The 14,455-nt window shown below is 39.9% G+C and overlaps 2 protein-coding genes across 2 annotated transcripts in view; both read right to left on the minus strand.

The window, feature by feature from the left end:
* Window positions 1-303: 303 nt before the first annotated feature.
* Window positions 304-2,240, minus strand: LOC132266062 (carotenoid isomerooxygenase-like). The gene is made up of 2 exons (XM_059766892.1): window positions 963-2,240; window positions 304-893 (listed from the first exon to the last, which is right to left on the minus strand). The coding sequence occupies exons 1-2, from the start codon at window positions 2,193-2,195 to the stop codon at window positions 615-617; spliced, it is 1,512 nt and encodes a 503-aa protein (XP_059622875.1). The 5' UTR covers window positions 2,196-2,240; the 3' UTR covers window positions 304-614.
* Window positions 2,241-3,775: 1,535 nt separating this feature from the next.
* Window positions 3,776-14,455, minus strand: part of LOC132255686 (nephrin-like) — a 43,704-nt gene continuing 33,024 nt past the window's right edge. The window contains exons 9-16 of the mRNA XM_059751803.1: window positions 12,736-12,895; window positions 11,523-11,737; window positions 10,221-10,302; window positions 8,101-8,260; window positions 7,067-7,506; window positions 6,367-6,740; window positions 5,564-5,761; window positions 3,776-4,792 (exon numbers count right to left, since the gene is read on the minus strand). Of these exons, the coding sequence (XP_059607786.1) occupies window positions 4,667-4,792; window positions 5,564-5,761; window positions 6,367-6,740; window positions 7,067-7,506; window positions 8,101-8,260; window positions 10,221-10,302; window positions 11,523-11,737; window positions 12,736-12,895 (1,755 nt within the window). The 3' untranslated portion in view covers window positions 3,776-4,666. The remainder of the gene's footprint in view (window positions 4,793-5,563; window positions 5,762-6,366; window positions 6,741-7,066; window positions 7,507-8,100; window positions 8,261-10,220; window positions 10,303-11,522; window positions 11,738-12,735; window positions 12,896-14,455) is intronic.

The raw sequence follows: 14,455 nt of genomic DNA on the forward strand, positions 1-14,455 counted from the left end.
CCTACAATCGCAGTTCCTGAGACTGACGTCGCGATTAGCGAGCAAATCACCGGGAAAATGCTCATATTTCTGCCTCCAAGAAGATAATCGTCGACTGTCGAAGCGGTTTTACGGGATTTGAAGGCATAATAAAGTCCGATCGCGGCGGAAACAAAGAAAACAATCACGAAGAAGGAATAGTCCAAGAGAGTAAATCGACCTTTGTCCAAAACTGCCATGATCTTGATTCTCTCAACTTTTCAGACGCACTGTCAAGAAGCGACTGAAAAGCAACTCTTGAAGTCTTCATGAATATAAAACTGCTTTTTATCTTATTTTATGCAGGCGATAACCTTGTGTGAGTTAAAAAATATACATATTTACACTGTACTTTTGAAGCTCTTTACACAAAAAGAAATGAGAAGAAGTGTAAAATTAAACTACTCATAAAAGATAAAGTACAAAAAGATTGTGTGCAATAAATGTTAAGAGTTGTTTAGAGTGCAGCTTATAGAAAAAAGGGAGAGCGGGACAATTTAGTACGCAAAATAGGTGTATCCGGCCTGGATTGTCCCATTGGTTGGATTGTCCAATGATTGTCCCATGATTGTCCCATGATTGTCCCATGGATTGTCCTAATCTTCTTTTGTGGCTGAAAACCATCCGTGAACACATCTCGGAACGGGACTCGAGGTGATAAATTCACATCTCGCGATCTCTTCAAGATTCCGTGCGTTCAGAATCAAGAGTCCAACGCGATTCTCTTGGTCTGAACCCCAAAGAAGCACGGAAAGCAGCACTCCGTCGTCTTCTGACGTGGGATTTGGGGCTTCCAGGAAGACAGGCTCTCCGGGAAAGCAGTGCTCCTCGCTCCAAGTCGTCCTTGTTTTGCTGTGAACATCAACTTTGATGATCTGCGAGTGAGAAAGAGGAGAAATTCGGGGTTAAATCACCATTGCCAGGTGATTTTGGGTGAAACTCACCATTCCAGGGCACGCAAAGTCCGAACTGAGAGCGTAGAAGTAGCGATAAGGCTTTCCGGAGTGTCTCAAGTAATTGATTTGAGGCAAATCGCACGCCAAGTCTGTGAGTTTCTCCGGAATGCAGAGGTTTTTTTCGTCCTCAGTGTTCAATGGCAGGACAAATCTCTGCGGAATTGATTGGAAGCTTTTGGAATAGTTGGGATTTGTCTGCATATTCCTGATGTTCTCCATCAGCATTGCATTGATAATGTCTGCATTCTCATAGCAACAGATATCAATGATAATCTGACTGTCTTCCTCAAATGCATTGATCATGTGGAAGAAGAAAAATGCCTCAGCACAGAAGGTTTGCACGAGATTTCCCGTCGTCCGAGATAACACGTGAAATCTGGTGGTTTTGTCTCCATTCCAGCACAAAGTGTCAATCAGAGGATCATCATTCCATATCGCCTTGCTCATCTGTGTCACGGGCATGAAGAGTGGCTGCTCGACGAGGACGAAGAAGTTCTCTGTCATGCCGAAGGTGTGCATATAGCAAGGATTGAGCATGCTAGAAACGGGCATCGAGGCCACAATCTTTCCACTTTTCACACCATTTTCGCTGCGCGGAAAGCCGATGATGCAGTATTTGGGGCCGAATTTCGTCACAGCCGTTCCCAGATTGAAAGCACTGCCATTTTGACGGACATGAGGATGCGAAGTGTGATGAACAATGCCGAATTGTTGGCTCAAATTGATCCTCTCTTTGGTTTCCAGTGTCTCAACATCGATATTGAACATAATTGGTGACTCGGTAAAGGCGAAAAACTCATCACCAAATGGATAAATTGAGATCATTGCATTGTCAGACATTCCTTCGCCGTTGAAAATCGCGGAAATCTTCTCGAAGATCGATTTGCAGGGATCTCGAGTGGATTTCGTGCCGAATTCCGTCACAACAATGCGATTGGCAGCGGAATTTTCCTTGAAGCAATTCGTGCGAATGAATCGACACTGATAAGTCACTTTCCCGTCAGCAATTGCGAATCTGTGCAAAAGTGCTGATTTATCGAATAAATGATTGAACTTGTCCGGACCGAAGTGTCCTTTTCCTGGGCCATTTCTCAGGAGACTCCCTTTGATCCACTCCGGAATTGTGCCACTGACTTTCCCATCAATTGCCTGAAGGATTTCCTCTTCGCACGATCGCAACCAAACGCTGGAGTCACAATTTGGATACACTTTGGCACTCATTTTGGCACAATCGACTTGTCACTGTGAAAATCCGCGTGCGACTGATAGCAAAGGTGGGTCAATTGGCTAATTTAGTGACTAAACGCGCGCAACACTTCGCGATCGACAACTTTCTATGAATGTTGTGGTTTTCCCTATCATTTGAGTTCACGTTGACCGTGGAATCGTCGATCTGTTGCTCAAGCATTCATTTGAATGATTAATTTCCATTGATGATATATCATTATCAATTTGCGCTTTGTTTTTTTCTTCAGAGCAAATCATTTTATAAAGAATGATAATCGCCAATTGTTATCTTGCAGATTATACCATTATTGTGGTCAATATCAGATTAAAAGGCAGTAAAAGGAAAGAACATACAATGTAATAATGCCAATCTTAACCCTTCATTTCTGGGCTCCTTACTTTAGATTACATTAATAATTGATTAAATGGAGATGTTAAAGGTTGTATTTTGAGAAATATCAACAAACAAAACCCACAAATATTCACATATATCGATTTATAGCATTTATTTGCTCAATTTGGGCAAATTTAACACAATTTGAGCTTTTGTACATATTTCGAAGGTGTGTTTTCACAGATAAATGAAAATTGCGAGCAAAATTACTTTATTTACTTACCCAGAAAATTGTTCCTCGTGAAGAAAACGCCAAGAAGTTTAATTTCAGCATCAAAGAATTCTTAAAAGTTGCACTTCAAGTATCATATGAATGGCTCAAGTCAGGAAGAAGAAATACTTCTAAGAATAACTGGCAATTTTGAACAATTTGTACTCTTTATGGAGGAAAAGTATAGTTAAAATGAACAGTCTAAGCGCATTATCGAACTATAATTTTTGTCATGTTGAAGTGAAATAAGCGATCGACACTTATCAATACGAATTATGTTCAATTTCCTTTTGTCAACATAATTTTAGGAGAAAAAATGGGATTGATATAGACTTATTAGTCCTTAGGCTAATGATTTTTATCATAAAATCGTGTTGAAAAGAAAGAAAATTGCACGAAATTTGTATCGATAAGTATGTAAGTAAAGCAATAATTTACCAACATTTCAATGTAGTAATAATAATATTTTTTTTAAGGTTAAAATGCATCATTTGGAATTCATGTTTCTGGATTAAATGACGAGAAATCATAATTTTGAATAAACTATAAGATAATTTAAGGTTTTATGTGCAACTTTCCATCGCTTTGTTGTCGCACTAAAACGGTTAAACAATCAAATTCACATTATTGCTTAATTTTCCGCGGTTTTCATTGACAAACCCTTAAATAACACTCCTGGGCGATTGCACTGTGCAACCCTTTTGCAATATAACTCCAGTATTTGCTGGCAAAATGAGAACAAAAAGGGGGAGAAACATGAAAATGGAATGGCATTAATAATTACAGCAAAACGCTACACCCATTTTCAACTGCGCTCTCCGCATGATGAGTGGAATTTGCACCGCGACCCGGGCAAAAAGTTACATTTGCAGAGCCATTGGGAGCCCGGGCGCCGCCCAGAGGCCCCCGCCCGCCGCCAAATTGCAGTTATTAATGACCTTTGTGGCTATTTTCCGCTCCTCTCGCGGCCGGAATCAATTTGCTCGTATGTCGAGTGACATGCATTTTTGAATGCAAGCGCGCGCTGAGTTATTTACCATCGACCGAGGCGGAGTATTGTCGGGCACATTAAGTCATAATTGATCGTGTGTTTGGATAATTGATTCAGCTCCAGTTTTCACCCATCGGAAGTTCATAACACTTTTGCGCGCGAAATTGTCCGCGAAGACTTACCTTTTAAATCGCAGAAGCGAAACTGCAAAATCGATTGACTTCTTTTTTATTTCAAATCCCTGCATTTTGATACATTTTCAATTAACTTTTTACATTCAACATTGTCTATTTCTATTTTTTTTCTGAATGCGTCATGTCAATTTTTCTCCGTCACTTTATATATTTTGAATATTACGGGGGATGCGCGCAATTTTTTGTTCGTCACCATCCAGTGACGAACGGAAGGGAGAGAGAAAAGTGGACAAAAAGTGTCTGGAAATTTCAATTGTATTTTTCCACTATTATAATATTCATTTTTTTTTCCTTTCGTATATCTATATAATGTAGAGGTTAATAAAATCGAGGGTATTATAAAATTGAGCCATTTAGATTTTTTTATTCCTTTTTTTTTGGTTAAAAATGCATGATTTTTTTATACACAACTTTTTACACATGACACCAATTTCTGTCTTTATATTCCTCACATTTTTTTTTTTTGATTATGGAATGATTGAAGTAAATTTTTCATCAGTTTTATTGTTACAGAGACAATCTTTTCTCATTGTTAATACAAAACATTCTGCATCTAAATTTTTATTCTTTACCTACAATATTCTGAGTTATTTACAAATGTCTAGCAATTGTGTATATTCACCTCAAAATTTATTGTTTCAGCGGGCTGAGAATCACCGCGTTCATTTACTTGTGTCAGAAGCGTGTGGTGTAATTCGAGCTGCCATCATCTGGCGATGGCGATGAAATTGCCGATGATCTATCTAAGGTGGTTGTCTTGAGCATCTCCCCCTCTTGACACCCTCTCCGGGTGGGATTTATCTGCAAAGATCAGGAAAGTGACGTGGTCAGTGTAACGAAAAGGCGGGGCGTCCGAATGGGCGTGGTTTCTCCCAACTTATTGCTCATATTTCACTCTGTTTCTTGCTTATCCGTCTTCGATTAGTGATTTACGATAAATCTTTAATACATATTACTCAATAATTTTGGGAAATACGGAAGGCGTGGCATCAGAATGGGCGTGGCTTCTGCACATTTCGTATACGATTTTTAAACAAAACACAATCAAATTTGGCAATTCTTGTTCCTCGTATCTTTGTATAGCTTTTCACTTGGGTTTTCTTCCTGGAAGACCACAGAAATTGTATTTGAATTGCTATCAGAAGGCGTGACATTGATAGGGGCGTGGTCTCCGTGCAATTTGCACAGAAATTCAGAGGATAATTTTCTATGCTTGATCCTTTACTCAATTTTTCCGTCTTTCCTACTTGATATTTCCCATAAATTCACACAACCGATACCCTTCACGTGGCAAGGGAGGAGCTATCCCCCAAGGAAATACGTGTATACACAGTCTCGAGACGAGCAGGTGAGCGCCAGCGACACGTGGTGGCTCACCTTCGTTGGGCGCTAAACTCAATTTGCGCAAATATTGGGGCGAAAGATTGGCGGTGGGTGTGAGCATGTGCTATTTACATTAGAGGTGGCTTGCGAACGGGGTCAAATCATGGGTCAAATATGCAAGTAAATTTGATGTCTGGGCCGGATGGAATTTGCGGGCGGGCGGAGGGAAAGATGTGTCAGTGAACTTACCGCATTATTTGAGCATAGCCCATCTGTCATGTTGTTTGTTGTCACGAGTGTTTTATTCGCAAAGGGCGCCGGAGGTGGAAACGTTGTCATTTGTGATGGATGAGACATGACCGTTGTGGGCGGCAGCCGGGAAATTGTATTTGTGCCACCGCCAAACACGCCACGATGGCTGTAGCTCGGATTTCTGGCCAAATCAATCTGCAAAATCAACTTCGATTACTCATTTCTCATCTGCCAAACTAATGATACTCTGGGAAATTTTCCGCTGGACCAACGCAAATTTTGTGACACTCGCACAGATTTATATCGCTGAGGCACAGTTTCAAATTCGCTCTCATCAATTGATGAGTTGAAGATGTATGAAGGGTAGTTTCCACCCTCTAATTTAAAGCTTCATATCTCTGGTGTTTGTGAACCAATTTTGATGATCTTTGCTGCAAATGAAAGCTAATTTGATTCCCTACAAATCTTATTATTACACATTTTTTCCTTAGACAATCGCTTGTAGCGTCAGAGATGTTTGTAACAGATTCTGGTAAAAATGAGAATCAATTCAGAGTGTTTATGATTTTCGTCAAATATCTTCAAAAACAATAAGCCTACGAATTTCTGTGTAATAAGAAAAATTGGAGAGAATAAAAATATCTTTCATTTGCACTGAACATTGTCAAAATCGGCCCACAAACAGTAAAGATATATGAGCCTACTCTTCTCGCGTGCGGCAAGTTGAATCTGCACAGATGAGTTAATCTGATTTGCGGCCGAAGAGGCGGAATGGCGTGAAATTGAATTAATTAGCCAACCTGAGCGTAAATCGTCGGCTCCTGATGGCGCTTGAAGTCCATCTGGCGCGGCCTGCCCAGCGTGGCGGTGGTGTAGGGCTGTCGCTTGGGGCCCACGAGGGACAGGTCGGCGTACGTGAGGTCGCTCTGCAGCGACGAGATGCCCTGCTGTGCCATGCTCGTGACCACGGGCCGGAGTGTGCTGTAGCTCGTGGGCGGCAGGAAGTTCTGCCCGGGCAGCGCCTGGTAGGTCACCATGCGCTCGTAGCTGCCCAGGGAGTTGAGCCCGTTTTGCTCCGCCAGCGCCGCCGTCGCGTACAGCCGCGGATGGACGTTATTGATCCACTCGAAGCCCTTCTCCTCGTCGTCCCGGTCTGTCAGCGACGGCTGAGGACCTGCGGGAGAGAGAGAGTGAAGCCCCAGGATGCTCACCAATAGTCAAACTGGAGACTTTATGCACTTTGATAATGTGTATCTTTTCTTTGTGCGCTGCCAACAGGCGGAAAATGGCACTGTAACAGTTTCAGTTAAGAGATCAAAGGCATGCCTTTGCTCAATGCCCAGGGGCTTATCAGTGGGGAACTGCTATCACGCATCTTCCGGCGATTGACACAAATGAACACAAGACACTAGATCAAATTTGTGCAATTTAAAGTCTTTAAAGTCATATTTTACATTAAAAATATTTAGGGATTCGTAAGAACATGGATTAATCCCTTACCTTGGGGTATAATGTCGGGATTCTTTTCCATGCTTTCCAGGCTGTCTCGCAGTGAATCCCGCCCCGCATCGAGTCCGTCCATCTGGGAGGGATGCGTGGAGTTCCTCATGGTTGTTGTGGTTGTCGAGAGGCTGGGCGCCAGATGACTGGTGCAATTGTTGTGATCTCTGCCGCTGGAGCCTCGCAATCGCACGATGAACACAATCACGAAGGCAATGAACACGAGGCCGCCAACGACGCCCAGCAGAATGGCCAGGAAGGGCTTCATGTCCTCAATGACAGGCGCTCCCAGAGCCAAGTCGGTCTGCTTCTCCGGATTCTTGAGCGTGTACGCATTCACGCGTGTCGATTTGCTCGTCCCTTTGGCATTTGTGGCGGCGAAGAGCAGGATGAACTCAATGCCAGACTGCAAGCCGCGAATCTCGAAGTACGGAATTGTACTGAAATTGTCCAGAGAGAGAGAGAGAATCCTCATGCAAAAGATCCCAGTTTACGACTTCAATTTCCATTCCACTCTCAGCCAAAACGACCTATTAGCAGTGTGCAATAAAGTGCTTTTATATGGAAAAGAATCACCCACTGTGAGTTGTGGCGCGTGTAACAAGAGAAAAAAAAGCAACAATAGGGCCAATATTTCAGGGTTTAATTTAAAATATCAACCGTCGCAAGTGCGCTGCAAAAATTGTTTTCCCCTCATTTCAGGCCCACCATCATTGCCCCAATGATGAATCCAATGATTCACTTTACAGCCAACAACAGGACGGAATTCGATGCCCTCGAACTGGCGCTGTGCGATTTTCCCAGCACATTTCCACTCAGTGTAAACAAGGTTTTTTTTCTGGTGTTTCCCGTGTTGAGAGTGCGAGAGAAAATAATGAGAAAGAATGGCGATGGAAAAGTCACAAAGTGGAAGGATGTACGCATATTTTGTAATTGAAATTGGAATTCTAATTTACTTTAGGTCCAAATAAAGGGTCGTGAAAAAGTTTCTCAGTCATGTGGGTGTTTTTTTTTTTTGGGGGGAGAAAAGTTACCGAGACTTTGTTGTCGTCACCAGTTGACGAGCTTCTGATGAGTAAACTTCAGCGAAGAAGCTCTGCTGCAGGCCGCCGTTGAAACCCTCGATGCACTCCACTTGGATCATGTCGTACGTTATGTTGAGCACCGTGCAATTGCTGGGCGGATCCGGAGGACCTGCGAGTGCGTGGAGAGAGAGTAACAACCCGGAGAGTCTTGCAAATTGCTTTACTTTTAACATGGAGTCATTATGGGAAAAAGTTCCGCACGTTGTTTAAAAGCATATCATGTCGAAAGAGCAGTGCAAATTGAGATGAAAAATTAGAATTTTCTGAGAGAATTTTGTATTTTGTTCTCACATTCCTAATCAGGATAAGGATTTTCTCAAGGATTCTGCTCTTCATTTGCAGCAAAGATCGTGGAAATCAGGTTAGAGGAGCACGAGATATTGCAGAAAATACACTTGAAGCTCCGCCCAGCGACAAGCCACGCCTCTTTTGATACACACGGCAAAAATTATACCTTCGAAAGAGGAAATATGCTGTAATTTTCACGACTACATAATCGTTCTTGAACAATCTATTTGAAATTGCTATTTTACACTTCATAAAGTCCTGTGAACAGGATTTGGGCCGCAGGAAATTGAACAAAAGCGATAAAACGAATGCTAAAAGACACAAAAAGCAAATTGACAAGCCCAAATCAAGGCGTGTTTGTGGTGTAAATGTCTTCTAAACACGCCAAATTCATCATTCAATGAGATTTTCCAGCCATTATTATAGTTATACCATAGATTTAGAGCAAAATAAGGAAATACCAAAACGTCTTAGATGTTCTAAACTAATTTTCTCTACTGTAAGTGAATAATATACAATAATTTGCAAGTTTAGTATTTAGTTTCTCAAAGGAAATAAAATTTGAATGTGTTTTTTCTGCATCTTTTTTTGCCCAGTTTACGCAAAATGCTTCTGTTTTGTGTTTCACTTTCCACGTGGATAGTCTCAATTCCATGAATGTAATCCATGAAAATCTGCAAATTTGCCATGCAATAAAGTTGTTTAATTGAAAACCCGTAAGCAATTGAGTGCTTTTGCCATTCACGTGAGAATTATTGATGAGAATTGACTTGCAAATTGGATCACGTGTTGGAAGTTTCACGAAAGCCTGATGGCCAACAAGTGAAGCGCGGCGTCTTTTTAATTAATGAAAACGACTCTGTGGACTCAGCTCATTAAAAATTTACAAAAACAACATCGCTTCATAGATTAAAAACATCTCATTCCGCCCATTTCGCCATCTCGGCGAGTTCACCTTTTCCTGGGCGACAGGAATTGAGTGTCCTTGTGTGGGTTGGGGGTAATTTTGGGGGTGGTTGGATAAAGTTGCTTTTTTGCCGGGTGTTTTTTCGTCTTGAGGTTTTTGGGACGAAAATGAGAGCGGAATAAATTCAGCAATTCGGCGTCATGTGAAGTGTCAATAGCGAAATTGTTAATGAATAATTAAGAACGCTTTTTGAGACTCTCGGGACATTTTGTACTGCTTTTCCGTCACTCTTCTGACTAATCCAAGGGGAAGATAATATGGCTAAATTCTGTACACCACTTTCTGACATTTCCACAATTTTTTATGGAGAATATTCGACACTTCTTAGGACTTCAAACTTCATGGATTGTTTATAGCAAGTCTGATAACATGGAATCTAACTAAAAACTTTAAAATTCACGTTTTCATACGGTATTTTGTGATTTTCTTATTAATTTCTAACTGAAAATCGATACAGTGAATTTAAAAAATAATTAAGGTTATGTTTGCCTTGAAAATTTCTTCCTAAATTCACAATTTTCATTAAGTAAAAATACGCAATTCTACCAATAAAGTGAAAATACTTTCAGTTTAAGCACTATTTCTTTTTAGATGTTATTCAGTCTTAAATCAGTCACATAACCTAGAAAAAATCTCAAAATTACGACTTGAATATAAATCAATTACTGAGAGTAAAATAATTAACGGAAAATCAATACTGTGAACTGAATAATGCATAAATTGGAACATTTCAGCTTCCTAAAACTCCTTCTAATCTGTACACCACTTCTCACCATATTATCTCCCCCTTGAGCTAATCATATGTCGAATTTACCTGCTGGAATGATGTGGAAGATACAGGGATCCGTTTGGGCGCCAATCTCATTGCTGCCCCAGCACAAAAGGGTCCCGTAATCCTGCCAAAGGAGTCGCACTTGAGTCAATTGTCCCTCTCACGGGTCCTCAGACGCTCACTTGCCCACCTGACCCGCTCTCACTCCCCGTCCTGGGCGTCCATCTGACCCATTTTAATTAGCATTCCATTTAGCCGAGGGTCGAATGGAATGAAATTGCGATACAATGAAGTCTACGCATTGAATGCACGAGAAATAATACCATGAATGTGAATTTTTAAAGCCAACTGCTAGAGAGTTTATTGATTAGAGAAAGTAATCTTGTGGGCAAACTTTCTTTTTACCAAGAAAGTGCCTTAATACATTTCTGAGAAGCTTGTTTTGCAGCAAAATGCTCTTGAAGAGAGAAATTTTCTGCGAGATTTTCAAGGGTTTTTACCCCTTTTTTTTCAACTTAAAAGGAAGCTTTTGAAGTATTTTTCAGTTCAACATCACTGGGAGATTATTTTAAAGCCATATATTTAGAATTGTTAGAAATTTTATCGAAAAACCAGCAAATCGAGCGATTTACTGGGTGAAAAACTTGCCAATGGAATTTCATCTCCACAAGTTTGTCACGTTTCGCAGTCAATGTTGAAGTATACTTTTGATTACTCTTACTTTAAGAGATCTCTGGCGGCTATTCGACATTGGATTTCTTGGGTTTCCTGTTTGTGATTCGCCTCATAAATAATATCCCTGAATAATATTCAATAAATCCTTATTAAAATTCCGGAGAGAGATATTTTTTGCCGGGCTCCGCGCGCCTCTCACGGTCGTCCGGATATTGTGGGGCGCGCAAAAGGGGTTGTAAAATTATGATAATCACGTGATAAATATTCAGGCATCCGAAAAATGCTTTTCGGCTTAAAAATAACCCGTGTTCGGAATGGTAATTATGCTGCCGAGCTATTTTTGACATTCCAACCCACCGAAATGTGATGTGATCGCATATAATGGGGACTGAAGAATGTGTCACGCCGGTTGCAAGATGTGTGGCGGAATGTCCTGGCCGAGGAGCGATTAGTTCGCCTCTGTGAACAATGGCAAGAGGATGCAATGAAGTGTGAGTGGGAATCCTCGAAATTCAATGGAGGAGAGTGAATTTATGTTTGCCTGTGCAGCACAATTAAATTTGCAGGAAGCATGAAATCTGTCTCTCAATTTCCTCAAGTCCCTCAGGAATCAGGAGAGTGCGAGCGTCTGAGGGGGTGATTTAGATTAAGGGTTGCAGACATAATTACATGTTCTGTTCGTGGCAAATAGTGGGCGACACTCCTGGCATGATCGAATGCGATAACGGATGTCGGAATGTCCAGGAAGTCGAATTGGGTGCTGTTGAATTTCCATGTGAAATGCACGTTGTCCGGATTTGCCTCCACTTCGCAGGGCACCTTCACCAGCTCACTCCGCGCCGCACTGAAGCTCTCCTGCTGTCCCGGCCGGCAAATTGGCGGAACTGACGACACACCAAGTTCGCCGATTAATCAAAGACCGCCACCCAAAGATTTCCTCGCATCCCAAAGAGGCCATTCGTGCCACAGAAACACTCACAGAGCCTCGTGCTCGCCAATTAGTGTGCAAATTGATGCAAAATATTGCATTTAGTTCAGCATTAGTTTCATGATGGCGTTCTTGATTCTCAGCAATGATTGTTAATAGAATTAAATCATGAAATTGTGGAAGAATTTGCAATGAGATGTTTTTAAAAATTAAAATTGTATTCGATTTTAAATTTTAAGTAATTGTTTTTAATCAAAAAAAAAATGAAACGATTCCCATTAAAGCTGACAAACATGTTAATGTTTAACATTCCAAATGAATAATGAAAAAAAAAACAATCGTTGCAATTCACGATGAAACAGTTTGTAAATGAGTTTTAAGCGACTCCACATTGTGTATGGGAAGGAAAATAATGAAATTTGCTTAAATTGATAAAATACACGTAAATAAATAGTAAATCTGGTGATAAAAAGAATTTAATACGAACGTCTTTCATGTCCTTTCTTGAAAATTCAACCCAAAGTCACAGATTTATCGATTTTTGTAAATTATTCTGCAGTTTCTGACCTGTAGATCGTTTTAAAATAACACATTCAGGCGGCAAAGATTTTCAAAAAACAGAAATGATGAATTTTTGTGTGACTCAGATTAGCAAAGAACTCTGTTAAATTAAAGTAAAACAATTTTAACACTCCTCGTGTGTGTAGGAATCGCTGCATTTATTGTATTTTCCTTTGAAAACTGATTTGAAAGTGGAATTTACGTTGAAAGATTGAGAATATGATTGAAAAGTGAAGTAAAGAAGGTAATAATTGACTGATTTTGATACAAACATTCATAGAAAACTTATCTGTCTTGAAGGAATTGGTCAAGACTTATTGAGAATCACAGCGAAGCCGAAGAGAGTCTCTCAAGTGTGGCATGATTGGCCCCTCGCAATCCCGTTAGACTTACATTTGATGTCAAGGGTCACGGGGTTACTTTCGCCGTCGCCTTCGCTGTTGCTGCCGACGCAAGTATAAATTCCGCCACGGGCGCGGCTGACGTTCTGCAGGACGAGACTCTGGTTGGCCACGACGATGCCCTCGGCAACATTGTTGTCCAATATCTTGGCCTGCAATTAGAGGGCTTTCAGAGCGTCTTGCGGTGGGGAAGAATTTCGGGGGAAGGAGGCGAAATATTAAACATGACCGGGGAGATTAAAAGATGAAAAGCTTTCAGAAGGGACGAGCTTTCCAGCCATGCAGAAGGATTGCTTGTGATAATCCAACATTGATGTAGCAATAATTTTCATTAAAACTTTTTCCTTGTTTGAATTGTGTGCAAAAGTTGGGAGAAAAGTTACTTTAACACAATTCAATTGAGTAAAATTCTATGTCGCAACAATTCAATGTTTTGACACTCGCTGAGAATACATAGAAAAAGCACATACATATGTGTGCAACGAGTGGAGCTTTTGCGAATAAACATTCTGGAAGTTACGCCAGCAAGTTCCACCCTTAAGAGAATTATCTCATACACGAACTTATTCTGTAATTAAGTACACTGTGTGTGCTTTACAAAATAAGCACATACATTATGTAATTTATCTAATAGTAATTTTAGCAGCCAGAGCGGAAAACTTTCCATATGGACGGAAAGTTTAAGGTAAAGAATGGGGATTTTCTCCTGGAGAACGCGCACACTTGTCATAATTTTGAGTGGAAAGCTGCTTAGGGATTTTCCATGAGAATCATATAATGTGCTATTGTGGAAAGAAAAGGGTTATTTATGCAAACATTCTGTTTTGTGACATTTTTAACATCTTTGAAATCACTCAGACTGAAGTGTGTCTCACTCTGCAACTCATGAAAAACCTTCTTTGCGCAATACGATATCAAGTGAGATGCAAAACATTTGCGACACAGCATTCGATACATCAACAATAAGGAGATAAAATCTGTCAACAATGTTCTTAAACCCTTTCAAAAATTCCGAAAATAACCTCGGTGAAAGACAATTTGGAAGATTGTGACTTAAGAAATGAAGTTGGAAATTATTTTGCTGCTGAACAAATAGGAAAATTAGTGTCAAAAACTCAGTTCTTCCTTATTTTATCAAGTTGAAAACAAATTGGCAATTTTATTTGCAGATTCTGTTGCATTCTCAGTTGATTTTCTTGTAGTAATTAGCTTCAATTTACTGTTATGGCTATTTAAGGCTGAGGAACTCTTAATATAAGAGTAAAAATGTAAAAATCTGAACCGTTTCTTAAAGTGCAAATATTGCTAATTATTTTTGTGATTGTTTCAGTTGATTTTAAAGGCATTTTTGGATTTTTTTTTGACTGAAATATGACAAAGTTATTAGTAAAATTTGAAATATTACTTTCAAAAGTCGATTTTTAATATTCTTCTAGTGCATTTTATCCAAATGAGTACTAAAAATCAACTTTTCGTCCAAGTTTTCTACTGAAAGAATTTAAAGATATGACAAATATTATATTCATTTACAGTCTAAGAATATTTTCGGCAAATCTTAAAAAAAGATACGATAAAAAATCAATTTTTCATACTTTACGCCGCAAAACATTGAAATATTTTTTAATTATACTTTTTAAAGTTCTTGAAATGAACGTTTTATGATATAAAAAAAAAACACATTTTCGTGGTTATGTTTGACAAATTGATCAGCT

Source organism: Phlebotomus argentipes, unplaced genomic scaffold (assembly GCF_947086385.1).
Source record: "Phlebotomus argentipes unplaced genomic scaffold, Phlebotomus argentipes genome assembly contig_5, whole genome shotgun sequence".
Taxonomy (NCBI): Eukaryota; Metazoa; Arthropoda; class Insecta; order Diptera; family Psychodidae; genus Phlebotomus; species Phlebotomus argentipes.

Coding starts and splice junctions, on each gene's coding strand:
- LOC132266062 (XM_059766892.1), bottom strand. CDS start 2,195: ATGAGTGCCAAAGTGTATCCAAATTGTGACTCCAGCGTTTGGTTGCGA. Junction 894..962: donor ACTTTGCGTGCCCTGGAATG/GTGAGTTTCACC, acceptor TCTCACTCGCAG/ATCATCAAAGTTGATGTTCA.